Source organism: Leucopleurus acutus (genome assembly GCF_964270905.1).
Source record: "Leucopleurus acutus genome assembly, chromosome: 2".
Lineage (NCBI taxonomy): Eukaryota > Metazoa > Chordata > Mammalia > Artiodactyla > Delphinidae > Leucopleurus > Leucopleurus acutus.
In genome coordinates, this window is record NC_139143.1 from 42,954,314 (window position 1) to 42,979,764 (window position 25,451).

Below are 25,451 nucleotides of genomic sequence, written 5' to 3' on the forward strand. Positions count from 1 at the left end.
CAGTGGTTGAGAGTCCGCCTGCCGATGCAGGTGACACGGGTTTGTGCCCCAGTCCGGGAGGATCCCACATGCGGCGGGGTGGCTGGGCCCGTGAGCCATGGCCGCTGAGCCTGCACGTCCGGAGCCCGTGCTCCGCAGCGGGAGAGGCCACAGCAGTGAGAGGCCCGCGTACCACAAAAAAATAAAAAAAAATAAAAAGGGTTGATTTCTCACCAAAGCTACATGTCCCTTGTGGGCCAGCAGGGGAGCTCTGCTCTGTGGTCACTGGAGGACCCAGACTGAGAGGGCAGTCACCACATCTAACAGAATCACACTGTCACAGGGGCTGGGGGGGAGCATGGTGTCTTGCCTTAGCAATTAAATGCTTTTGGTTAAGAAATCACATGGCCCCACCTAATCAGAGGGTGTCAAGGAAATGGAATTCTACTGTATGCCAGGCAGGGGGAAAACTGGGAATCCTGGGTGAAGAACAAGAGGTCTAAGGGACGTTTCTCCTAGTCCTGCTGTCAGACACGGCAGGACAGCACCTCTGGGTCGCACCCAGCAGCCCTGGCTGCTTGCGAGGAGGGGGGTGGGCATCAGTAAGTGTATCTATGTGAGCACAAGGCAGTTCTCAACTGGGCTCCCTGTTCTGGTGTCACTGTACTAGGGGTGGGGCTGCCAGAGGAAACCACCAGGTGTGGCCATGGGGAAGTCCCCCAGCTTTCTATTGAAACATGGAATTTCCTGGCTTTAACCATTTCTTATCCAACTGCCATCTCGGAGCTGACCAGAGCCAGGCAGACCTCTTCAGCCTCCTGGGGAACTTGGTTTGAGGCAGTGAGTCCTGAATGGGCAGTTGGCACACCTGCGTTCCAGCCCCAGCAATCTCTGAAGATCACAGGCAAATTACCGAAGGCATATGAGCCTCAGTGTCTTCTGTAAAGCACTTTCCAGTTGCCCATGCATTTCCAAATATACTGTCCCATGTCACTCACACAACCAATGGTGTCATGTTACCATTCTCATGCCTTGGGTGAGAAGAGTGTCTGGCAGGGGTCTATACTGTGCTCAAGGTCATACTGGAGGGCAGTGCTTGCTTGCTCTTGGACCTCTGCAGGCTCACTGGGAAGATGAGTCAGATCCGACTTCTAGAAGTGGCTGGTCATAGGTCCTGGACCTCCCTGGGACCCCTGGGCGTGGGAAGTTCACTCTCCCAGGCAGCTGTCTACTTGGTTAACTGGAGCAACCTGCTCTGTAGGGGATGAGTCTGAACTTCCCTGCTCCAGTGAACCATGGCAGATACAGAAATAGCATCCAGCGGCCCACCACAGCCACTCAGCCTCGGTGCCCGGCCTCTCTGTGGTTCAGACTCTGGCCTGTTGCCTCCACTTGGGAGCTCAGAGCATCCTCTTTCTCCTTCCTGCCGGGGAGTAGTGGCGGCAGCCCAGCTGCCTCTGTCTCTTTAAGAGAGAGAAAGAACGAAATCAGGAAGTGAGAGAACTGAGAGCCGGCAGCGAGCTGAGCTGAGTGTCGGCCTCTGCTCCCAGTTCTCCCAGCTCCCAGGGTGGCACGCGGCCACTTCAACTGGCCCGTCTTCAGGTTCCCAGGGCCCGTGGCCACCAGGATGCTATGGGCGCTGCCCATGAATGACAACAAGCCCTGAAAGCTCGGGGGGCGTCACGCAGTCCCACAAGCCTGCATGCCCCACAGCGGAGATGGGGTGAGTCCATGGGAGGGAGGGCGTTGAATGGGGAAGCCGGGGCGCCAGGCAGCTGCAAGACAGCACTTAGCAGAGTGCCCGGGTGCTGGCCTGTCAGCAGCTGCTCTCCAGGCCGGCCCACGTCCCCTCCCTGTATCTCTCTGCGGCGGCGGCTCCTCCCTACGCCCCCAGAGGTGCCCTGTGCTCCATCTCAGGTGGGCACCCTTGCCAAGGACTGTTTGGAGGCCCATGAGAGGCAAGGAAGGAGTGGCGTAGAGGAGAGCTGCAGTCCACCTACGATGCTCCCTTCCGGGGCTCTGCTTCCCAACACCCGAAGCCAGCCTTCAGCTCTGCCTCTGTACTATTCTTCTGCCTGGTTTCTTCTGGTGCCTGCCCTCACCTCTCCTGGGGTCCTTCCCACTGGCCCAGGTCCTGGGGGTGGGAGTGGCGAGGAGAGTCTCCTGGAGCTGGGGAATTGGGCTGGAAACCCCCAGCTCTGTGGGGGAGGTTGACAAACAGGAAAGGGTTAAAGGGCTGGGGCCGGGGGCCTTTGACGGAGGCTGAGAATCAAACGGCGCCCAGGGGTGCCTCTCATCCGCCTTCCTCTTTCCGGTGTAGCTCAGCTCCTGGACTTGCCACAGACAGAAAGCATAACACACACTTGCTGGGGAGAGTCTTTGCCTGATCGGGGGCTGCTCAGAGCACAGGGTAAGTGCTTTTAGGTACTACAGAGCCTGGAGGAGGAGGAAGGTGGGTGGGACAACGGGTTCCTGGCTCCCATCCATCCAACCGCTGCTGTAGGATAGTGAGCCCTTCTGTGCACCTGCTGCTGGGCTGGGAGGCACAGAGCACGCAGACCCGACCAGATGTGCTGCCCATCAGCTCCTAAGCATAGCCCTGGCAGGGCCAGGCGCAGAGCCCAGGGCATGCCAGCCTGTCTAGGCTCTGCCCTCTATGCCACACTGCCCATTCCTTAGACCTTCGGCTGTGCTCTGCCCCAGCACCAGCCCTGGGGAGGATTTTGAAGGTGGTGAAATCTCCCCTGGCTGGGCCCTTGGCCTTGATTTCAGGATGCTCTACCTGGTTTCACAGCCCCAGGCCCACGGGCTGATTCCTCCTCAGCCTCGGAGGGGAGAAGCTCACCAACTCATTCCTGCTCAGCTATTACATTGTCTTCATAAAGACTCAGCCCCTCAGCTGCTTCTATAAAATGCAAACACTGATACACCTTCTGAAACTGGAATTGACCTCTGATATCTCCAAGTGGCCTCTGGCTCAAAGAATTGACCTCCTCAGGATTTCCATTTAAAAAGAACAAACAAAAAAAGATTACAGAGAGAAGGCTTAAAGCTAAGGAACAGTGAAATTCCAGGCATGGTGACCCTAGGATTGACAACCTTTAAGGTGATAGAAGAGGAAGCAGCCCTGTCTAGTTCAGCCTTATTTGAGAGTATTTAAGGGGTGGTGGCCCTTCTTATGTTCCTCCCAGCCATCCCATAAAGACCAGCCATGGCCCTATTCTTCAGAGAAGCACCGAATGTAACTTCTGAGGCTACACTCTCTGCAGCCAACTGCTTTAGAGGAACTGGCCTTTGGAGAGAAGAGGATGAGGGCAAAGCTGGGAAACAGAGCTGTAGAGCGGTTTCAGATCCTTCCACAGGCTCCTGAGCTTTTCGATTTGATGGCCTCCTGCCTCTCCCACCCCCTCCACACACACACACACACACACACACACACACACACACACACACACACACACACACATACACACACACACAAAGTACACACATACATCCTCACTCACACACACGCACACTCACCCACGCGCTCTCTCCACAGCAGCGCTTTCTTCTCCTGAGCAGCTCTGACCTGGCCATGTTAGCTGACGGCAGCAGGAAGTGGTGGGCCCAGGCGAGCAGTGGGGAGGGCTCCAGGCTCCTGTTGCAATCCTGGAGATTTGTGGTGACGTGGTTGACACCGTCTGTCTGACCTGGGGCTCTTGCTTCAAGCACTATTTCTGCTTCCTGGGACAATCCCAGGCCTGGATGCCAAATCCCTAGAACTCGCAGTGCCTGGGAGAAGTGACAGAGAAAAGGGTTTGTCTCCGCAGAACGACCTGTCTGGGGAGGGCGTTGACAGGCACCTGGGGAGTCGGGACAGGTAGAATGCCCTGCAGTGGGACAGGCCCCAGCTCTGGTCTGAGGGCCCAGTGGCTGTGCTTCTTTCTGGAGCAGTTACTTAACCTTTCTGTGCTTCACACTTCCCCTGCCCCCTTGCCTCTGGAATGGCCACATGGAGCCCTTCATGGGGTGGCCTTTGGCAGGGCTACTTGTCAGGCCACCAGTGTCCACCCTAGGTCAGGGGTGGAATCCTAGACCCCAGTATGTTCTTTTTCTGAGCAGAAGGTGGCCGGCCAGCTGGGAGCAAGAGATGCAGAGCACCGTCAATTACCTGTGGCACACGGATGACCTGCTGGGTCAGGGGGCCACTGCCAGTGTGTACAAGGCCCGAAACAAGGTAGGATGCAGCCCAGCCCACCCCGGTCCCCTCGCAGCCAGGAAGTCGGCCCCCAGTGGGCAAGAAGGGTGGTGTGAGCTGGCTGGGCAGGGTTCTCTGACTTTGTTCTGCACCCTCTGAAGTGGAGCAGAGGTGTGGGGATCTGAAGAGGGCTCCTTGGGATGAAGCTTCTGTCAGGCACGGTTGGGGGCTGGAGAGAAAGGGATGAAGACACAAGCCAACATCCAAGGGAGGTGGCAGCAAATCTAGGAACAGCAGAGGTGGGAAGTGGGACTCGTTTGGATTTACCCTGCCTTTATTCTGATGGAGAGCTGCACTGAATACGAGACGCACGGCACTATCTTGTACTTGAGAGCTGAAGCCAGCAGAACGTTGCTGCTAAGGCCAAGGATTATTAGCTACCACCGTAGTTACTGCCAATAGCGACAGTAGCAGTAACAACAAACCAACCCCTGCAGGGTCCCGGGGGGGCCAAGCTCCTGTCATCTCCCAGTGCTGTGGGACGGGCTGTGCACCCTCTGAGGAGCGGAAGGAGCTGAGGGTGGGAGCCCCCAGCCCCAACCAGGCTGCCTTCGCTCACTCCTGGGGTTAGGCTGGTGGGAGAGGGTGAACGGAGGCCTGGGAGGGGGTGCGCTCCCAGGGCAGGGATGCCATTTATGTTATCCCCCATGGCAGAAATCCGGGGAGCTGGTTGCTGTGAAGGTCTTCAACACGGCCAGCTACCTGCGACCCCGCGAGGTGCAGGTGCGGGAGTTTGAGGTCCTGCGGAAGCTGAACCATCAGAACATCATCAAGCTCTTTGCGGTGGAGGAGACGGTGGGTCCAGTGCTTGGTCAGAGGAAGATGGTCTTGTCCTCGACTCTGACAGGCTGGGAAGGGTCAGGTCACATAATAATAGAGACTTGGGCACATGCTCATCTGCAGGTCGGCCAGAATGTTGGCCACAGAGGGGTGAAGGGTGCCAGGGGCCTGGGGGCAAAGTAAGGATGGGGAGTGAGGCCTAACCAAAGAAGGCTTCCTGAAAAAGGTGACCTTGGGCTCAGTTTGAGGCCGAAGGAAGGAAGGCCAGCTAGAAGCGGAGACCTAGAGAAATGGGGGCTTTGGGCTCTAGGGTGAGCCACCCCGTCTTGAGGAAGGGGAGAAGAAGCGCCCTCCTCCCCAAGCCTCCCTCTGCCCCCTACAGGGGGGCAGCCGGCAGAAGGTTCTGGTGATGGAGTACTGCTCCAGCGGCAGCCTGCTGAGTGTGCTGGAGAGCCCTGAGAACGCCTTTGGGCTGCCCGAGGACGAGTTCCTGGTGGTGCTGCGCTGTGTGGGTAAGCCCCGCCCTGACTCCCACCGGGGACCCCCCTCCCCACCACAGGCCAGCCACAGACCCAGCCCTCAGCAGCAGGTGAAGTCCCAGAGGGGTATGGCATTTCTGGAACAAGTATCCAAACACAGTAGAACATTGGAAGCTAAGAGACTCCCCATTCACAGACCTGGCACAGATGTTAATGAACAGACAGAACCCAAGTGTCTGATTCCTGCTAATCAGCAGTTTAAAACTCCAATTTCAGAATAAAATTTAAAAGAGGTTGTACACCAGTGTTCATTACAGCATTATTCACAATAGCCATGAGGCAAAAACAACCCAAATGTCACACACAGCTGAATGGATAAACAAAATAGGGGATATACGTATGATGGGATACTAGTCAGCCTTAGAAAGGACACATGGATGAGCCTGGAAGACATTGTGCTGAGTGAAAAAAGCCAGCCACACAAGGACAACGACTATATGATTCCTTTTATGTGAGGGACCTAGAGAGGTCAGGTCCCTAGAGATAGAAAGTGGAATGTGATGGCCAGAGGCTGGGGTGGGGGGATGGGGAGTGAGTGTTTAATACGTAGAAGTTCTGTCTGGGAAGTTGACAAAGTTCTGGAGGTGGATGGTGGTGATGGTAGCACAACAATGTCAGTGCATTTAATGCCCCTGATGTGTACACTTAAAAATGGTTAAAATGTAAATTTTATGTTAGGTATATTTTACCGCAATTAGCAACAATAATAATAATTTTTAAAAAATGGTAGGGAGGAGAGTGCCTTCCTCTGGGAGACACAGCCGCCATTCCTCTCAGTTTCTTAGGGAACCCCAATGGGACCTCGACACCCCACCTCCTTGGGACCCCCATCCTTTGCTCTGTGCCTGTCTCTGTTCTCCTGCTGCTCCTGTGGCCCCGGTGGCCCGTGAGTTGCCACTCTCTATGTGGATCCTTCCCCCGAGATGAGCCTTGACACTGGGCTGTCCCTGGCCAGAGCCACGAAGCAGCCTTCCCTCTGTCCCAGTGGCCGGCATGAACCACCTGCGGGAGAACGGCATCGTCCACCGAGACATCAAGCCCGGGAACATCATGCGCCTGGTCGGGGAGGAGGGGCAGAGCATCTACAAGCTGACAGACTTTGGGGCAGCCCGGGAGCTGGATGACGACGAGAAGTTCGTCTCGGTCTACGGCACCGAGGAGTACCTGGTGAGGGGCATGGGGGACCCGCTGCCCGAGCGGAGGGCTTCCCCTGCAGCTGGCTGCCCCTCACCTTGTGACTCTCAGTGCCCCTCCGAGGGGCTCTGTCCAATCTCCCTGTGTCCAGCAGGGTTACCTCTCACCCCCTATCCCCAACCAGAACAATTTGTTCTGTTCTCTAAGGCTGAAAGGCAATGCTGCAGCCTGCCCAGGCCTCCCTGTTCAGTTGAGTCCTTGATAGGATACTCATGGAGGATGGAGCACTGGTGGTCACCTCTTCCCCCAGGGCAGAGGCTGGGGTTGGGGGGAGGGGTGCTTTGGATAAGCACATGCCACACCCACTTTTGAGATGACAAAGGAGATGCATTCTGAAGGTTCTGTTTCCTCCTGAAAGTGGGAGAAGGGGGTCTGAATGGGGTGTGCTCGGGCGCTTGCCCCCTTCCCCCTCCATGGCAGCTCTCTGGTTCCCCCTCCTGCAGCACCCTGACATGTATGAGCGGGCGGTGCTTCACAAGCCCCAACAGAAAGCTTTTGGGGTCGCCGTGGATCTCTGGAGCATTGGGGTGACCCTGTACCATGCGGCCACTGGCAGCCTGCCCTTCGTCCCCTTTGGAGGGCCCCGACGCAACAAGGAGATCATGTACGGTGGGCCACCGGGCAGGGGGCGAAGGGGCGGACCCCAGGCCTTCCCTTCTAGTCCCTGCTGTGTCCCCTATTCTGCCCCTGACTCCACGGTCCTCCTGGTCTGCCCCCGACGCAGGCTTCTTTTGGATCCTTGGATATCAGTCCGTCAAACAAGAGGCTGAGCCCTGTCCCTTCCTGATGGGAGAACTTAGTTCAGGGCTTCCCTTGAGCACCCCCCTCCATCTGTGGCTCACCACATCTCAACTGAGGCTCCCAGAGCGACTTGGCCAAGGTTGCAGAGCCTGCCAGGGGCAAAGGGGAAGGGCAAGGACCTAGCCTCCTGATCCCAAGTCCTGGCTCCCTCATGGTTTTCTGCTGTCTGATAGAGAAGTAGCTGGAGACCCAGAGCAAAAGAGATTTAAAGTGGATTTGCAGGAAGGTCAATGCCCCTTCAGCTCAGGGGTCAAGCTGTGACTTGGATGGGGGCTGTCAGGGTAGCTGGACTTTGGAGGGAGGGGAGGTTGGAATAGTGAGGTGGAGCGGAGGCTACGGGGGCCGAGCGCAGTGCAGGCGCAGGTGTAGAGGCAGGTGGGCACGGATGTATGGTGAGGGGGCAGAGGAAATGGACAGAGGAGAGCGTGGAGAACTTGACTGGGAGCATCAGGACTGCTAGCCAGACTCTCAGTTGCATTCTCAGGGTGCCTCGGGGCAGCTGGGTGACTTGCCCCAGTGCCCTGAGCCCTCCGGGCTGAGTCCATCACCCCTTGAAGTGTGATGGGCTGGAGGCTCCTGCTGCCTTGGTCCTGTCTCCCCCCAGGTACCGGATCACCACGGAGAAGCCAGCCGGGGCCATTGCAGGCACTCAGAGGCTGGAGAACGGGCCCCTGGAGTGGAGCTACACTCTCCCCATCACCTGTCAGCTGTCCATGTGAGTGGGACCCTGCGGGAGGGGCAGACACAGACCCAAGTCTGGGCCGATGTCCTTCTCTCAGCTGAGGCCTGGCCCGGCGGAGCACCCTGTGTGCTGGCAGCTTGGGTACACCACTCTCCCTTTCTAGCCCCAGTTTCTCCATCTGGATGCTGGAAGACCCTTCCAGCTCTTCCTCTCCATCCCACCCCTTGGCCCTGGCCCTTCAGGACATTCTCATGGAAGGCCCCTATTACCTACTTGAGGAGGCCAACTCCGGGCCCCGGCCCCTGACAGTCTGCATGTCCCGGGGGGCAGGGGGCTGCAGAGCCAGCTGGTGCCCATCCTGGCCAACATCCTGGAGGTGGAGCAGGCCAAGTGCTGGGGCTTCGACCAGTTCTTTGCGGAGACCAGTGACATCCTGCAGCGAGTTGTCATCCACGTCTTCTCCTTGCCGCAGGCCGTCGTGCACCACGTCTACATCCACGCGCACAACACGTGAGTGGGCGCGAGCGAGGGCGGCGCGAGCCTTCTCTCCCCAAGCACAGGGGCGTGTCCTGGGCAGTGTGCTCTGTGGGCAGTTTAGATCTGGAAGCTTCTGGGTCCAATCTTACTTTGGAAAAATACTAGTTCCACCAAGTTAACGTTAAACAGGCCTCCTTGCTGCTGGACTTGAGAGATTCGGCAAACTTTATAAAGCTGATGCATTATAAATCTCCTGAGGGGTGTGTGTGTGAGTGTGGGGGGGGGGGAGGCAGTGCATTTCCCCAGTGTATTACTCATGGAATCCTGTATTTCTGGAGCATGCTATGGGACTAGCTGAGTTTTTGTTTGTTTGTTTGTTTGTTTTGTTTTTTTGTTTTTTTGCGGTATGCGGGCCTCTCACTGCTGTGGCCTCCCCCGTTGCGGAGCACAGGCTCCGGACGCGCAGGCTCAGCGGCCATGGCTCACGGGCCCAGGCGCTCCGCGGCATGTGGGATCTTCCCGGACCGGGGCACGAACCCGCGTCCCCTGCATCTGCAGGCGGACTCTCAACCACTGCGCCACCAGGGAAGCCCTAGCTGAGTTTTAATGGAAGTGTGGCAGGAAGAGATGTGAAGGCTTCTTGAGTTCTATCCCCACTTTGTCTCCATCCACTATAAGACATGAGCTCTGTCCTTCATCTCCCCGCCCTAGAGAAAAAAATCACACAGTCCCTCCCTCTGAAAAGCAGAACCCAGAGTCTTAGCTGGGCTTCGGGTCACCCTGACCCTGTATCCTGCCTGCTGACATGCCCTCCCCTCCCCCTCCCCTCTCTCTGCCTCTGGTGTGTCTAGGATAGCCATCTTTCTAGAGGCCGTGTACAAGCAGACCAACGTGGCCCCCCAGCACCAGGAGTACCTCTTTGAGGGTCACCTCTGTGTCCTCGAGCCCAGCGTCTCAGCACAGCACATCGCCCACACGACAGCAAGCAGCCCCCTGACCCTGTTCAGCATGGTCAGCGAGACCCCCAAGGGGCTGGCCTTCAGGGACCGTGAGTAGGGCCACCCAGGCTTTATCTTTTCTCCTCCTCACATTCTCTTCCAAGGGGCAGGGGTTTATAATCCAGGATACTGATTCATTTTCTTGTGGGTGTTTCTTTGGGTCCCCAGGGTGTAGAAGGCAGATCTGGGTTCTAATTCTGCATACGCCTCTGAAATGCCATGTGATTCGGGCTGGTGGCCTGTCCAACCTGCTTCGCAGCGTCCAAAGATCTGGGAAAGAAACTCCAATGGAAACAGGGAGATGTGGATTCAATGTGGTCTCCACAGTCTGTGGTTGGTGGGGAAGCCTCCAATAGTTTGGTTTGGAGGAAGCAGGAGCCTAAGCTGCTGGAGAGAAGAGAAGGTGGTCAGGGGTCCAGAGCTTTGTCCTCCAAGTTCTAGCAAAAATATCACTCCTTCTCATTTGAATGATGCCTCCTCTTCAGGGTCTCCAAGGCTGGGAGGGGAATTGACCTTGAAACCCCGGAGTGTGAGGGGTGCTTTTAGCCTATTTTCTGCTGTTGAGATGGGGCCTTGGGCATGAGGCTGTAGTTCTCCAGAGTGGACACAAGGGGACAGTGAGGGACTGCAATTGTAAAGAAGCACGTTGAGTGCCTTTAAGGCTTAGAAGGTCGGGGCTCTAGGTGAGTTGGGAAGCTTGAGGTGGCAGATAAGTGGCGAGGGCTGAGTGTGAGCTGGAAATAAGGAATGATGAGCTCAGACCTCATCCGGGGCCGGACAGGCAGCCCCCTCAGACCAGGTCTTTATCTGCAGCTGCTCTGGACATCCCCAAGTTTGTCCCCAAAGTGGACCTGCAGGCAGATTACAACACGGCCAAGGTGAGGGGTGGCCCCCAGGTGGCAGGGAGGGGGTAGTTCATGCAGGGGTTCGGGGTACGGGACCTGACCCTGCCCACCTCTGTGTTTCAGGGTGTGTTGGGTGCCGGCTACCAGGCCCTGCGGCTGGCACAGGCCTTGCTGACAGGACAGGAGCTGATGCTTCGGGGGCTGCACTGGTTCGTGTGAGTACCCCCCAAGGGCTGGGTGGGGAGGGCAAGGAGGGTGGGCAGGGTAGGACAGGCAACCCAGACCCCTTCCAACACCGCCCTGGGGTGTGCCTATGGGCACAGTGCCCTCAGTCCCCTGGGAGAAAGCAGCTCTGACTCAGGCTCCCCTTGGCAGGGAGGTACTCCAGGCCACGTGCAGGCGGACGCTGGAGGTCACGAGGATGGCCCTCCTCTTCCTCAGCAGCAGCCTCGGCACCGAGAGGTGGGTGTTCCGTCCAGGGTGGGGGCCGCAGCTGGCACGAGCCCCGCTCAGACCCATCAGCCCTTCTCTCTGTCTGTTCCTCACCCCAATCTTTCCAACAATGCCCCTTGTCCCCTCCCACCCAGAGCTCCCGACTTCCCTGCCATGCTAGAACGGAGAGGGCGCTCCCACCCCATCCCTGCCCCCACCAGCCAGTCCCTCACCTCAGGGGGCCGGACCTGTGAGGGCACTGCCCCGCCAGGTACCGAGGCAGCCTCCCTGCCCCAGGAAGGGGCCTCTGTCCTACCAGTCCCCCCTCTGAAGATTTAAACTGCTCACCTGCACCAGGCCCTGGAGAGGGCTCTGGGAGAAGCACTCACACTCACACACGGTCCCCTGGACTTGACAGGATGGAGACCTAGGCGGTCTCATCCTCCACACACCTCCTCCTGCTTCCTCTGGGCCTGAAACTGTCCCCGCCTCCCGGGATCCCCTGCCCCAGTCCTTGGAAATCCACACCCTCCACTCCTCTGACTTGGGCTAATTAGGCGTGATGGGTTACAGAAAGGGAGAGACTGGGGAGGAGGACATCAAGCTGGAGGGTCTGGAGATAAGCAGGAAGACTCCACCGGCCAGCGCGCTGCTGAGAAGGCGGCAGGGGCTACGGTACAGGTGAGAGGTGGGAGCCCTGTGGCCCAGGGAAGCTGATGGTGGCTGGAGCCTCTCCCGGTGACAGGTGGTGGCAGAAGAGCAGAGACTGTGCCAAACAGGCCCGGTGTCCTACCTGTCATGTCCCACAGCCCTTGTCCTCAGGAAGGTCCTGGGAGTTTCCCAGGAGCAGGGTGACTCACTGCAGACTTGCCCTCCACCTGGCGCTCGGCAGCAGCGACACTGACCGTGGGGTAGACAGGGTGGTGGCCAGGCAGGGAGGAGAGTCTCCAGATGAGTCCCCGGCATGGCTGAGCCACCTTCAAATGGGGACAGAGAAGAGGGGCTGCAGAGGGCAGCAGCGTTGTGGTGGAGTCCCTCTGAGCCAGCAGCGCTGTGGTGGAGTCCCTCTGAGAAGACATCTGCCCAGGCACAGAGCGGGCTTCCAGGGCTGGATGTGGCCCCAGGCCTGCAGACGGCCCTGGAGGACAGCCCTTCCCCAGCATGTGCGCATGGCAGGATGGTTGGGTAAAGGGAGACGAGAGATGGGCAGACGCAGCCAGGAAGACCCGGAAGAAGGGAGGCTGTCAAGGCCAGAATGTGAGCAAATACCTGGGGTGGGAAGGCCCTATGCAGAGACGTGACTGGAGGGGTGGGGAGGTGCTGCTGAGGTTTGCTGAAGCCACAGTCATAGTGCAGAATGTCCCAGAGTGGAACTGGAGAGGGACAGAGGGAAGGGGAGAGTGCAGGCAGGTCCTAGGGTCCAGAGGAGAGGTTGGACCTCGCTAACATGACCAGCAAGGATCTATTCTAGGTTCTTGAGTGAGAAAGAAATATATAGAGAGAGCATCTGGTTGTTTGCCCACCTTCCCTGGGCTGACGAGTGTGGAGAGCGACAGGCTAGCCCCAGGGCTGGAGTCCTGGGGTCTGCTGGCCGCTGTGTCTCCAGTTCTGGCTCCAAGGCCTCCTCTGAGGCGTGGTGGGTGTGGAGAGCTCAGGGTCAGGCTAGTGCCTGCTTTGAGGCCTGTTTCATTCTCCCACGAGGAAGAGCGCTGGGCCGAGGGTCAGAAGGCCCGGCCCAAGCTCTTCATTAACTCACTGTTAGCCTCAGACCATTGTCGCCTTTCCTACCTGGGCCTCTATTTCCTCATTTTCAAAATGAGGGGACTGGATGACCTCGGAGGCCTCCCAGCTCCCATGCGTCGCAATCTCATTCTTTTCTGAACATGCTCAGACCTGTCAGTTCTTCTAAGGTCCGAAGCCACTAGCTCCTCCCACAGCAGAACCTGAATTTTTTTTTTTTTTTTTTTTTGCGGTACGCCGTCCTCTCACTGTTGTGGCCTCTCCCGTTGCGGAGCGCAAGCTCAGCGGCCATGGCTCACGGGCCCAGCCGCTCCGCGGCATGTGGGATCCTCCCGGACCGGGGCACGAACCCGTGTCCCCTGCATCGGCAGGCGGACTCTCAACCACTGCGCCACCAGGGAAGCCCTATTTGCTGTTTTATAACCTGCTTTTCTCAGCTTATGATCTCTGCCCGCTCTGTGTCAAAACATTCCATCTCCTCTGTAGTACCCATCCATACTCAAATTTGGTAATCCTCCAAGTGTTCTTTTCTAGCTGTTTTCATCCCAACCAGGATCCAATCGAAGACACACTTGGTGTCTGGTTGTCATGTTCCTCACGTCGATTTTAACCCTTCCCTCGAGGTTCAGCAACGTGGCTGGGGTGCCTGAGATCCAGGAACTGAAGAGGGCCGCAGAGCTGAGGTCCAAGCTGCGGACTGTGAGTGAGGCTGGGGTTGGTGCGGGGCTGTCAGGCGTAGAGTGGGGTGCGGGGAGGCTTCCCATCGGAGCCTCCAGCTGAGGCCCCCACGGGGGTCTACCTTTGTGTCCCGCAGTTGGCTGAGGTCCTCTCCAGATGTTCCCATAATATCACAGAGACCAAGATGACCCTGAACAACCTGAGCTCTGAGCTGATGAAGAACCGGGATCAGGTACATGCGGACAGAAGGTCTGTGAGATTTTCTTCTTGGTGGGGGGGTTTGGGGGGTGCACAGAAGGCCCAGTAGCCTCTTTAGGAGTCAGCCTGCCTTCTCCCTTATCTTGGCAAGGATGCTGGGGCCTGGGGCTAGGGGTAGGGGATCCAGAAATGTACAAGACCCTCCCATGAGACTGGCCAGAAGGAGAAAAAGATCTGGGGTCCCGCCTCCACCTGGGAGTTAGAGAGTGAATTACAAATATTAGCAGGTGCAATAGTTCTAAATAAAAGAATAATTGAGTTCCCTACCTCTTCTGAACCCTTGCTTTGCGTCAGACCCTCGAATAGGTCCTCCTACTTCTATCATTTAATCCTCAAAACAATAACGATACTACTACTCTTATGCTCCTTTTATAGGTGAGGAAGCTCACTCAGGGAGCTTAGTTTGCCCCGAGACACAAGGCAATAAATGACAAATGCCGGACGTAAGGCTCCGGGTCAGGTCTGCCTACCTCCAAAGCCTACATGCTTGGCCTACGCCAGGGATTTTCGAGATCTGAATCCCCAGTCTCCCTTTAAACAGACAGAAAAATCCCCAGCACCCCTGCCCTCACAGCCCGGTGTGTGGAGCCCCTGCCTCCCGCTCTGCTCTGACCTGGACGTGGTCCGGCTCCTTGAACAGCCCCCCCACCCCCACCCCGCAGTCAGCGCCCTGGCAGATCCGCATACCCGGTCCTCAGTTCTGAATTCAGAAAGCTCTGAAAACCACAGGGTGTTTCTTCGCTGTTTTGGCTGTAAAACCTGACCTCAAATGACACGAAGCCCTTCCTAGTCCTTATTTATCTCACTTAGGGGGAATATTCTTTCAGCTCTCTGAAGACTGAGGGTATGTGATGAGGGAGTACTGCCCCAGACCATGCCCTCCGAGGGAATTCCACAGTATAGTGTATGTATACTGGACCACCTTTCTCAAATCAGAAGATAGTTCTGAATTTGGAATACATCTGGCTCAAGCCCTTTGGATAAAGACTGGACCTGGGGTCTTGTCCACCTCAGGTTCCAGGAGGGCAGGAGTCTGGGGTCCGCAGGGTCCTGGGAACACGCTTGGGCTGTGCCCCAAGTCCAGCTTCAGAAATAGCTGAGACAGGGTCCTGGGAGGAGCTGCAGGGAAGAAGTGGAGCTAAATAGGCCCGAGGATGAGGGATAACCCCCCACCCACAAACACCCCCAACATCTCAGACAAAGTGTTTGTATCCTGAAAAGGGGAAGGAAGAAACAATAATGACCTTAAAGCCCAGGCCAAGAGGGTAGAGAGGTCATGTCCCGAATTCCCCTGCCTGCAGGCAGGACCAAAGACCTTGATTCATTCTTGTTTTAAACAAGGGTTGTTGATTCATGATTGAAGTCCCTTCTATGTACCAGGCATTGGGTATTCTCAGAAAGCACGACTTCTGCCCTTGCCAGGTGACAGAAGAGAAGTTCCTATTCTGCTCCCACACGCAGCTGCCACCGCCAGGCTCTCCTGTTTCAGGGTCCAAGGCTCCTTCCCGGAGCCTGTTCTCAAGCCCTGTTGTGTAGCAAAGGCCACTTTCCTGTCGCCTGTCCTGCTTGGCTTCTTCCTGTGTGTGTGTGTGTGTGTGTGTGTGTGTGTGTGTGTGTGAGAGAGAGAGAGAGAGAGAGAGAGAAAGAGAGAAAGAATAAACACAGGAATGAGAGGTGACTGGATGGCTAACCCGAGGGTACCTCAAACAAGTTTAGAAACAGAAGAGTCACTCCCAGATTGGCCCCCAAAACTACGGCAATGAGGCTCCTATTGCAGGGAGACAGCTTCCCTCCTCCCACCGCCATCCCTTCCCCTCCCTCACCCTTTACCTGTGCTGTTTGATTCTTCCATCACCTGGTCCCTGTCTCGTGCCCACAGCATCCAGCAGATTCAGTGCTGTTTGGACAAGATGTATCTCATTTACAAACAGTTCAAGAAATCCAGGATGAGGCCAGGTGAGCCACAGGGAGAGCAAAACACTCCTCATGCTCTCCCCTCCCTCCCCCCTTCCTTCCCTTGGGTTAGCCGGTTGTCCCTAACACTCCATCCAGTGGCGCTGCTGGAGGCCCACTACGCGGGTGGTGCTCCGTGGTGCCCGGGTGCCGCTGGTCTAGGGCAAGGTCGCTGCCTGCACCCCAGTGAGGGACATGAAGCCTTTCCACCTTTGCCTGTTGCCACATCGGGGCTCAGCTGAGGCCTGGATGCTATAGACGTGGTGGCCTTGAAAGAGACCCCTCACCTTTGCGGGGCACTTTACAGTTTAAGGAGTGTTTCCCTATCCGTTGTGACTTCGGCTCGCTGAAGTGTTAGTCAGGCTTTCCAGAAAAGGGAGGATCGGGAGAAATACCATAGAGTCATGAGTCCAGGCACTTGGCCTGCATTATCTACGTAGCCTCACAAAGACCCTCTGGGCAGGGGCAGCTCATTTACAGGCCCAGGGATGGGAAGCTTCTCGCCCATCATGGGGTAGGGGAGGGTCGAACCCAGGGCTGGGGCTGACGGCAGCGGGGGTTGTGGGGGGAGCCTGGGGAGGCTCCAGGTGACTCTCGGGGTTGGGGAGTTAACACTCCAGGAACCGACCACCGACACTCTCGCCCATCCATGCCCCCCAGCATTTCCTAATGTGCAGGAAATCCCTACTCGAGGGCTTGCGCCTGACTGCAAATTCTCTTCTGTCCCTAGGATTATCTAAAAAGCCCTGTCCCATAGGAATACAATGCCAGGCACGTTTGTAATTTTAAGTTTGCTAGTAGCCAAAATTTAAAAAGTAGAAAGAAACAGGTGAAATTTATTTGAATAACATATTTGATACAATGCAATATAGTCAAGTTGTCATTTCAGCATGTAATCAATAGAAACAATTATTAAAGAGATATTTTACATTCTCTTTTGTGCTAAGTCTTCACAATCCCACGTGTGTTTTACACTCATTGGCCATCTCTATTTGGAAGCTCATTTTTTAACAAAGTGAAATGTACTCTTACCAAAATAATAAAGCTGTGTTTGATGGGGAAGAAACATTGTACACTGCTTCAGTTTTTAAATTTAGTCGAATTCATTCAATTAAAATTAAAAATTCAGGTGAGCAGTCACATTAGCCGTACTGGCCACATTGCAAGTTCTCAGCAGCCACACGACCACCGCATTGGACGTGCAGATTCTAGAAGATGGGAAACTCAGTCCCGCCTCTGGATCTGACCTTGGAGGGGGAGCATCACAAGAGACAGGAGAACTGAGACTCCCATGTTCCCTGAAACCAGGGGGACGTTGGGCTCAAGAAGCTGGCCTAACACCCAGTTGGCCACCTTTGCTGTGATTTTAGGAGACCTTCAGAGGCTCTTCTGCCTCCGTCACTGGAATTCCGTCATCCTATGACACTTCTGAGCGCCTCCCATGTGCTGGGCACAGTCCTATGGGCTTTGCATGTTCTTAATTTATTTAATGCTCTAGACACTGTTACCCTCCCTGTTTTATAGATGAGGAAACTGAGACACAGGAAGGTTAAGTAACCCAAGCAACCTAGGTCCAGGTGCTTTTAACCACCCCACTTTACAGCCTCAAAAAGAGTTTGATTTGTACTGGTTTGCAAGAGTCCTTTATTAAAGTTAAAAATGAACCGGGAAGAATAACACGTAACCGCCAACACTTGGGGTGTGGAAAGATGCCATTCTGGAAAATGCTCCATCGTTTTCAGGGCACTTTCTCACTTTACCCTCACACCCATCCTGTGTGTTACATGTGATGAATGAGGCAAAAATCACTTGCCTATAGCCTCCCGCTAAGAGGAGGCAGAGCTGGGCCTCATCCCAGATCAGTCACTTGGACTTCATAAGTCAGCTGGCTGAGCGCAGGGCCCAGGACCAAGAGGCCAGGGAGGTGATTCTGCTATTAGGGGAGCGATGGGGGCAGGCAGCAAGGTGAATCTCCTCATCGCTTCATCTTGGCCTTCAGAGGCCATTCCCCTGAAGCCCAGGAGGGGGCAGCATCTCCCTAGCGCAGAGAGCATCAGGAAGCTGCCAAGGTAGTGAAAACTTCAGCCCTACTGGCGAAAGTTCTCCTTCTGGCAAAAGTGGCTGGGCTGAGAAGCGGAGGTCGAGGGTGGTGGCCTGGCTTATCCAGCGCATTGCTGCAGAGCCCAGGTGGCTCTGCCTGCAGCCTGAATATTCAGGGATGGGGTCAATAGGCTGTAGGCATCAGCCACACTGGGAAGGGGATTGGATGAGGGGTCAGGGCTGACCACACATCCTTCAAGCCCCATCTCATCCACCACTGTCCACCTGAAGTGTTCCCCGAGCACCCATCCCTCCACTCCCTACACTGCGGGCTTGCCTGGGCCGGGTGGACCCCTACCTGGTCGTAATGCAGTGTCTTGGGTGCTTGTTTCCCTCCGTTTGTCCTTCCTGGTTCCGCTGGGCTGTGAGCTCCGTGGAGCAGGGCCCAGGCTGCTGCTTTCGCTTTGCAGTTGTTGCCAACCCTTGCACCATTCGGTTCTGTTGACTGCTTGAATAGGTGACCTTGGCCCTGTCTGTTTCCTTCAGGGCTTGGCTACAACGAGGAGCAGATTCACAAGCTGGATAAGTGAGTGCCTGTCCCCCTGGCAGGCGGGTGAGCAGGAGGGTGGGTGTCACCAGGGCAGAGCGAGTCTCTGTGCCAGACAAGAGGTGGTAAAGGGCCCTGAGCCCAGGCCACAGCTGGGCAGGAGGAAAGGGGCTGACTGCCTCTGGGGAAGGTTATCTGGGGCCAGGGGAGGGTGGTTTCTCAGCAGCAGTCTTGATTGACTTCTGCTATGAACACGATTGTTTGAAGGATTTCTTTCCTTAGGTGTCCTCGCTGACTTACCACCTACTACTTTCTACTTCTGGCCTCTGCCTGGGCTCTCCTTTGGGCTTCCCTCTGCTCCTCTGTCTCCTGGACACTCTATTCTTCCAGGAAGTCTTCCATGATTTTATGCTTTTTTGGGGACTCACTCCCCCAGTTCTGCCCCCACCCCTGACTCCACACACACACACACACACACACACACACACACAAGACCATCTCTCCTTTCCTCTGGGGGCTGAGCTCAAGAGCGTGTGTGTTCCCTGAGGTCCATGGTCCTTCTCCCACATCCCTCTGTTGGAGTTGCTTTGTGCCAGCCACTCTGCTCGCCATGATGCACATCAAGTGGGATGGGCGCCTTGGGAGAGGCGGCCCTGCTGTGGAGCCAGGGGCTGGACATTTGGGTGATGAAGACCCAGGGATGCTAGGCTTGTGCTCAGGTGGCTCTGCCTTCTCATCTCTGTGCCTCTGTTTCTGTCTTTTCAGGGTGAATTTTAGTCATTTAGCCAAAAGGCTCCTGCAGGTGTTCCAGGAGGAGCGTGTGCAGAAGTACCAGGCATCCCTGGTCACGCATGGCAAGAGAATGAGGTAACATTGGCCCTCACTCTTGAACTCATGGTCCCCAGGGCCCTCCTGGCCTGGCCTTTCCTGGCTTCAGACAGCCCTGGGCTTTGCAGAGCCCCGACTGAGAGGGAGGTGGTAGTAAAGAACAAAAGCGAAAAAAAAAAAAAAAGGGTGGGTGGTTTTTTGGCCCTGGGTGGACCACGTAGTATGCTGGGTGATTTCTATACATTAACTCATTTAATCCCGCAATGTCTACCCTATGCAGTGGATACTATCACCCCATTTCACAGATGAGGAAACTGAGGCTCAGAGAACAGGTTGCTTCCTTAATACGGCGCCGCTAGTAAATAGCAGACCCAGGACTGGCACATGGGTATGACTGCCTCTAAAATCTAGATTCCTTCCATGTCCCAGGTGGTTGTGTTCAGAAGCCCCCTCTCTGGGGAAAACACAAGATCCCTCTGGGATGAGGACAAGTGGTCTGGGAAGCAGGGGCAGGCAGAGGCCCTTATGTAGAACCCCCCTTGCACACTGTCCCTTATAGGAGTTTTGGCTTCTGCCTCTCAGACAAGCGCCTTCCCCCTTCCCCTCCTGAGACAAGAGGACAGTTTCCCAGGTGCTGCTGGTTCTGTGGCCCACGTGACTGGTGGGCTTATCATGGGGCTGAGACTCAGACACTCACCTACCCTTACATTAAAATACCGTTTCCATCTGCCCCACCCAAGCCACCCCAAATTCTGACTTAATTGGTCTGGAGTAGGGCTTGGATGGCAGTATTTAAATGCTCCTTGCGTGATCCTAATGTGTAACCAGAGTTGAGAATCGACCACTGGTCGAACTCCTCCAGGACTTGGTGTATGTTTTGTGCCGTGGGGCAGTGTCCTTCCTCTCTCCCTCCACTTAGAGAGAGAAGAGAATTCATAACAGAGTCTTGACTTTGATCTGCTCTGGAAACGGGAACGTGGGCAGTTCGCGTTTTAAGTGTGCCAGTGCAGGCGGTCCCTGCCTCTCCAGAGCCTGAGCCGGGCCCTTGCTCACCCTCGCCGCTTGTGTGGCCCGGCCTGAGACAGGTGTATTCGCAGCTCCCACTGTGGTTCCGCCAGGATCCTCACTAGCCCCCGGTCAGAGTGCTCCTCAGCATCCTTACCTGGGACAGGTGAGGGCTGAGGGCACAGCTGGAAGGGCAGAGGCAGCGAGGGAGGCCAGTGCCTGGCACCCACCAGCTCCAGCCTCTGCCACCTGGAAAGCCTCTTCTCTGTGTCTGTGTGGTGACCGAACTGCTGGGGGGGCCCCGGTGAGAGTGAGTCGGCCAGGCTCTGACATTTCTCTGCTCTCTTGAGGGTGGTGCATGAGACCAGGAACCACCTGCGCCTGGTGGGCTGCTCCGTGGCCGCCTGTAACACAGAAGCCCAGGGAGCCCAGGAGAGCCTCAGCAAGGTGGGGAGCTTCGGGGCCCCGGGGCTGCTGAGGAGAACTGGACCAATCGGGCACCTGGAGGGCATCCGGGCCATTCCCCTGCCTCGGGGCAGAGCTGCCCTTGACCAAGTCCAAACACTTTTGTGTGGATGGGAGGTCTCTGATCCACCAGTGTGGACGGCAGTTCCTAGTGTTCTCAGACTGAAGGCCACTCGCTGCAAGGGCAGAGGCTCCAAAATGCTGAGACATCTCCCTCTCTGCCCTGTGCAGCCTGGGGGGCTCCCTGAGGGGGGCGATATGAACGCTCCTTGTCTTCTGATCTGCTCCCCTAGAAGAGACCAACTCAGGCTGCTCTGAGAAGCCACTTGCTTTGCCATCAGGGACAGAGAAGGGCTGTTCTTCACGGAGCAAGGCCCACATGCTCTTCCCCAGCCCCCAGCACAGGGCACATTCTTTCCGAGATGGTGCTGGGCTGCCCCCACCCCTTCTCTGCAGCTCCTGGCTCCAACTGTGTCATGACAGGTGCAGGTCAGACACAAACAGGAGCTTGGCAGTCTGCACCCCTAAACACAAGCGCACACAGTGATGGTGCTTGTGCCAGCTGTGCTCCCAGGATGGGAAGGAGGGGCTTGTGGGAAATTCCTGACACTCCAGGGATGCGGGCTGGGGGCCACTGTATCACGGATTTCTTACCCCTCCCCACACCTCCGCTGCCCTCCACACATGAGCTGGCTTATCCTTTCTGACTAACGTGTGGTTCTTTCAGATCCTTGACTGGCTATCTCACCAGCTCCTGCAGGACAGAACAAAGGGGGCTCAGGCCTCACCACCCACTACAGCTCCTTATCCTAGCCCTGCACTAAAGGACCTGGTTCTCCAGTAAGTGCCAGAGAGAGGGGTGCGTGTGTGTGTGTGTGTGTGTGTGTGTGTGTGTGTGTGTGTGTGTTAGGGGCTTCGCCTCTTGCCAGGCCCGGGAGGCAGGAATGAGGCTCAGTGGGGCTGTGGAGGAAGGGGGGCCTCCCTGGAAGGGGTCCGGGCAGAGCGACTTGGGCCTTAGCCACCGCCGCCTCTCTTGCCTCTGCCTTGGACAGCATGCAAGAGCTCTGCAAGGAGATGAAGGTGCTGGCGTCTGACCTCCAGGACAACAACCGCGTCATCGAAGGGTGAGACCCCGCTGTGCGGGCAGTGGGGAGGCTGGGCCCTCAGACTGCCCTCGCCCCTGGGGCACAGGCCCCGTGCATCCCCAAGCAGGCTTGATGACGGGGGCCCATATTCCAGTCACAGCAGAGCCTTGTGCACAGGTGAGTCGGCGTCCTCACCAGGTGTAGGCTTTCACCGTAGTCTGGAGGATATGCGCCTCGGTGCAGTCAGAGATGGGGGCTGGGAGGCACGTGGATTTGCGGCTGTGTCCAGCTCTCTGTGAACATGGACTCTGCCTCACGCCCCATGCAAACCGGCTCCTGTCACCTTTACGACCATCCTCAGAATGGTGATGAACCAGGAAACGCAGCACAGAGCTGGGGAGAACTGCGCGGGGCTGCAGGCCCAGTGTTAGAGACTCTGCATCATCACCTGATCGAGTCCCTTCCTTGCGGGGCAGGGGGGAGTGGGCAGGTACTGGGGAAGATGCTGGCGGATGCAGCAGGGCTCAGCCTTTTGGATCTTGTACACCAGTAAAATTCACAAAAGAAAACTGGAAAATAACAGAGTGACCAACTTCTCATATTACCCAGTAAGCAGAATTGAAAGGGAAAAATCCACGCCATCTAGAAGTCCCCCTTTATAAGGTGCATTTTAACACCAAAGAGAAGGAAGAATACAATCTCAGAATCAAGGATGGTCCTCGCCCTGAAAGTCAGCCCTGTTTACACATATATACGCTCACGCGTGCGTGCACACACCTCCCACGTCCTCCTCATCATCCTTATGTCTGTCACTTCCCCGTTTGGGAACCAGTGGCACGGTGGAAAGAGTCTGCAGAGATTCCAACAGGGTTTGACCCTGACTCTGCTTCTTACAAACTGTGTGACCCTGGGAGGTTTGTTTGGCTCTGAGCTGAAAAATAGGCATAGTGATTCCTACTTCATTGTGTTAATGCAGGGATTAAACAGGATGAGATATGCAATGTGCTGGGGCGGGGAGGGTGCCCAGAAGGGGGACTCACCAAATGGTAGCTGTTCCCCAGAGGTCACGCCAGTCTGGGGTGCCAGAATTGGGGCCAGGAGGTAGGGAAGCCAGGAGCAGAGCTCATGGTTGTTCCTAGAGTTTCAGAGGGTCCTTGGGTTGAGGACATCCCATGTTCCATTCCAGCAAGGGGAGAACCCATCCTCTTAAATGTCTGCAAAGAGGAAATTTGACAGCTTCTTAGAAAAACTTTCCAAATTAGCCCTCAGGGGCAGGAAGTTATAATTTTAGTGCTGACATAAATTTCTCTCGCTGTGATATGTAGTCTATTTACAGATAGCTCAAAATTTTATTTTAGTGAATGTTTGCTTCCTTGTTCAGGGCTGTAACCAAAGAGCCTAAAGAAACAACTTGAATTCCTTTTCCCCTCCTCTTAACCCTTGGCTGCATTGGAGTCACCAAGGGAGCTTTTAAAAGTACAGATGCCTAGGTCTTGTCCCCAGAGACTCTAGGTGCGGCTTGGATTTGGGGATTTTTATAAGCTTTCCAGATGATTCTAACGTGTAGTCAGGGATGGGAACCAGAGAGTTCCTGTCGGTGGACACAGATGCTACAAGAGGAGAGCTGAGGATTCGAATGGCTTGGTGTTCTGGAAGTTGATTGTGTTGGGCCCTGGAGTATGGTCGGCAGGCTTCTCTACCTGGGCGGAAGTTAACCTGAGCCTCTCTTTACAGGTTAAGTAGGGTCCCATCGGCTCCTGACATCTGAACTCTGGGGGGTGCACGAGGAATCCTGAAGCATTAGAATCGTTCAGACACTGCTCTCCTGCCTGCACTGGGGGACCCAACACAGGACGATACCTGGTCACATCTCACCAGCCTACCTCTCTCCTGCCTGACGGCCAGGAGATTTTGCCAGCATTACCTTCCACTGCCTCTCTTCGGGAAGCAGCACAGCAGGACGTGGGGCACCAGGCCACCTCTGGATCCTGGCCCCACTGCCCAGGCTGACCTTTGAATCTTACGTGGACTCAGGTACAGCTCCTCTGTTGCCCTGGCCTGTATAGCTGAACCTGGCCGGGCTGTGGGGAGAAGAGGCTCCGAAAGCCGCTCTCTCCCACCCCCTCTGGTTTACAGGGCTTTACTCCTCAGGGAACAGAAGAGGAGGCCTCCTGGGGTCAAACGACCTCATCTCAGTCTTCCTTCCTCTTAAGGTGTTCTACACTGAACACACAGCCCTCTCCCTGCTCCCACGATATCTGAGGGTTACCACACGTGGCCCCAGGCGTGACGGAGCCCAAGTTCCCTTCTCCTCTGGTCTGGCTGAGCCTAAGGCTGAGAAAGCACGTGGTCGAGGCCGGATGCCAGTGTCTCGGGGACCCTTTCCCCTTTCCCTCTGAGGCACCACCAGGTTCTGGGGTTTGTAGCCAGCAGTGTCAACAGTAGCCGTGCCAATTAGCACAGGCCCGTAAGTCCAGAGCCCTGAGGAAATCAAGGCCCGCATCTTCAAGAAGTGAAATAAACTTGACATTCTTTTCTGTTTGAGTGGCTCTCACGGGCTGCAACTGGGAGGTGGGAAGGCTCAGCTGGGTGTGCTTGGCAACCAATCAGGCACTGCACAGGGTGGGGATCTGTGAGGGGGAGGATTGGGAAATGGGGGCAGGACTGCTCGCTTCCTGATTCCTGCCTTCCTGCCTCCCCCTAGATGGGCCCCGATTTCAGAGAGGAGCCCAGGGACCATGCCCTCCTGCTGGGAGGGCTTGCCTTCCCACTCCTCTTTTTCTGCTCCCTGTCATCTGGGGAGCTCTGTGAGGGCCTGGAACTTACAGAGAAGGGTCTTTTTTTTTTTTTTTTTTGCGGTACGCGGGCCTCTCACTGCTGTGGCCTCTCCCGTTGCGGAGCACAGGCTCTGGACGCGCAGGCTCAGCGGCCATGGCTCACGGGCCCAGCCGCTCCGCGGCATGTGGGATCTTCCCAGACAGTGTTCCCTGCATCGGCAGGCGGACTCTCAACCACTGCGCCACCAGGGAAGCCCCGGGTCTTTTTTTTTTAACCTCAAATCCACCATCTAATTGCCTGTTCCTTTCCCCCCACCCCACCCCCCTCCACTGTTCAAAACACAGGCTGTGTCCTTAAATATCAGGTGAGAGTAGTACTATGGGCTGTTCTGAGCAGTCCTCATTTTTCCTAAAAGCTAGAATAATGCCGGGGTGAGGCATTCAGATCTGTGCAGATTTAGTCTTTCCCCTGCAATATATCCAGCTTTCCCTTAACCAGGGCTGGACTACCCACCTAGCCTAGGGATGGGGAAAGGGTGATGCAGTGAAGTAGCCCCACCATGGGAGGGAAAAGAGTGAGAAGCCCTACTCTGTGCTTTGAAACATGAAGACAACACAATGCTTTACCCCCAGCTAACCCTAGAAATCCTTCCTGACAATGTTTTTGGAGCCTTCACGTCCTCAGAGGCTGTTCTAATGGCCCAGCAGGGCGGAGGTGAGGAAGGCTGGGTCCTGGAGTCTGACATCCTCAGGGCTGCTTCTCTGTGGAGAGATCAGCACCCTCTAGAGACCCGGGGGAGGGTCGCTGGGTTTGCTTGCATCAGGCCTAAGTGGCTTCATGTGTGCCATTTGGGCCTCATGCCCATGGGTCACTTAAGCCCAGTGGGTTCAGGTTCTGGGTTCTCAGGAGCCAGCTGTGGCTCCAATGGCCCTGGACACTGGGCCACCTCTGGGCGGCTCCGCCTGCGTTAAGTTCAGGCTGACACTCACGGCTCTTCGATGGCCCTGCAGGGAAGTCCCACAGGGGACTTTCCCTGGCAGCTGAGGCTGCTTCTGGACCCCACATGCTTGGTGGAGCTCAGCAAAGGAGCTAGGGGATCCCTGAAAT

The 25,451-nt window shown here is 56.1% G+C and overlaps 1 protein-coding gene across 1 annotated transcript; it reads left to right on the forward strand.

The window, feature by feature from the left end:
• The first annotated feature begins 4,873 nt into the window (after positions 1–4,873).
• Positions 4,874–23,869, forward strand: IKBKE (inhibitor of nuclear factor kappa B kinase subunit epsilon). The gene is made up of 19 exons (XM_082832868.1): positions 4,874–5,014; positions 5,382–5,511; positions 6,524–6,705; positions 7,176–7,336; positions 8,138–8,248; positions 8,546–8,725; positions 9,544–9,740; positions 10,504–10,568; positions 10,659–10,750; positions 10,911–10,997; positions 13,331–13,406; positions 13,522–13,634; positions 15,523–15,599; positions 18,183–18,222; positions 18,949–19,050; positions 20,367–20,463; positions 21,209–21,321; positions 21,534–21,605; positions 23,301–23,869. The coding sequence occupies exons 2-19, from the start codon at positions 5,409–5,411 to the stop codon at positions 23,332–23,334; spliced, it is 1,902 nt and encodes a 633-aa protein (XP_082688994.1). The 5' UTR covers positions 4,874–5,014; positions 5,382–5,408; the 3' UTR covers positions 23,335–23,869.
• Positions 23,870–25,451: the final 1,582 nt, after the last annotated feature.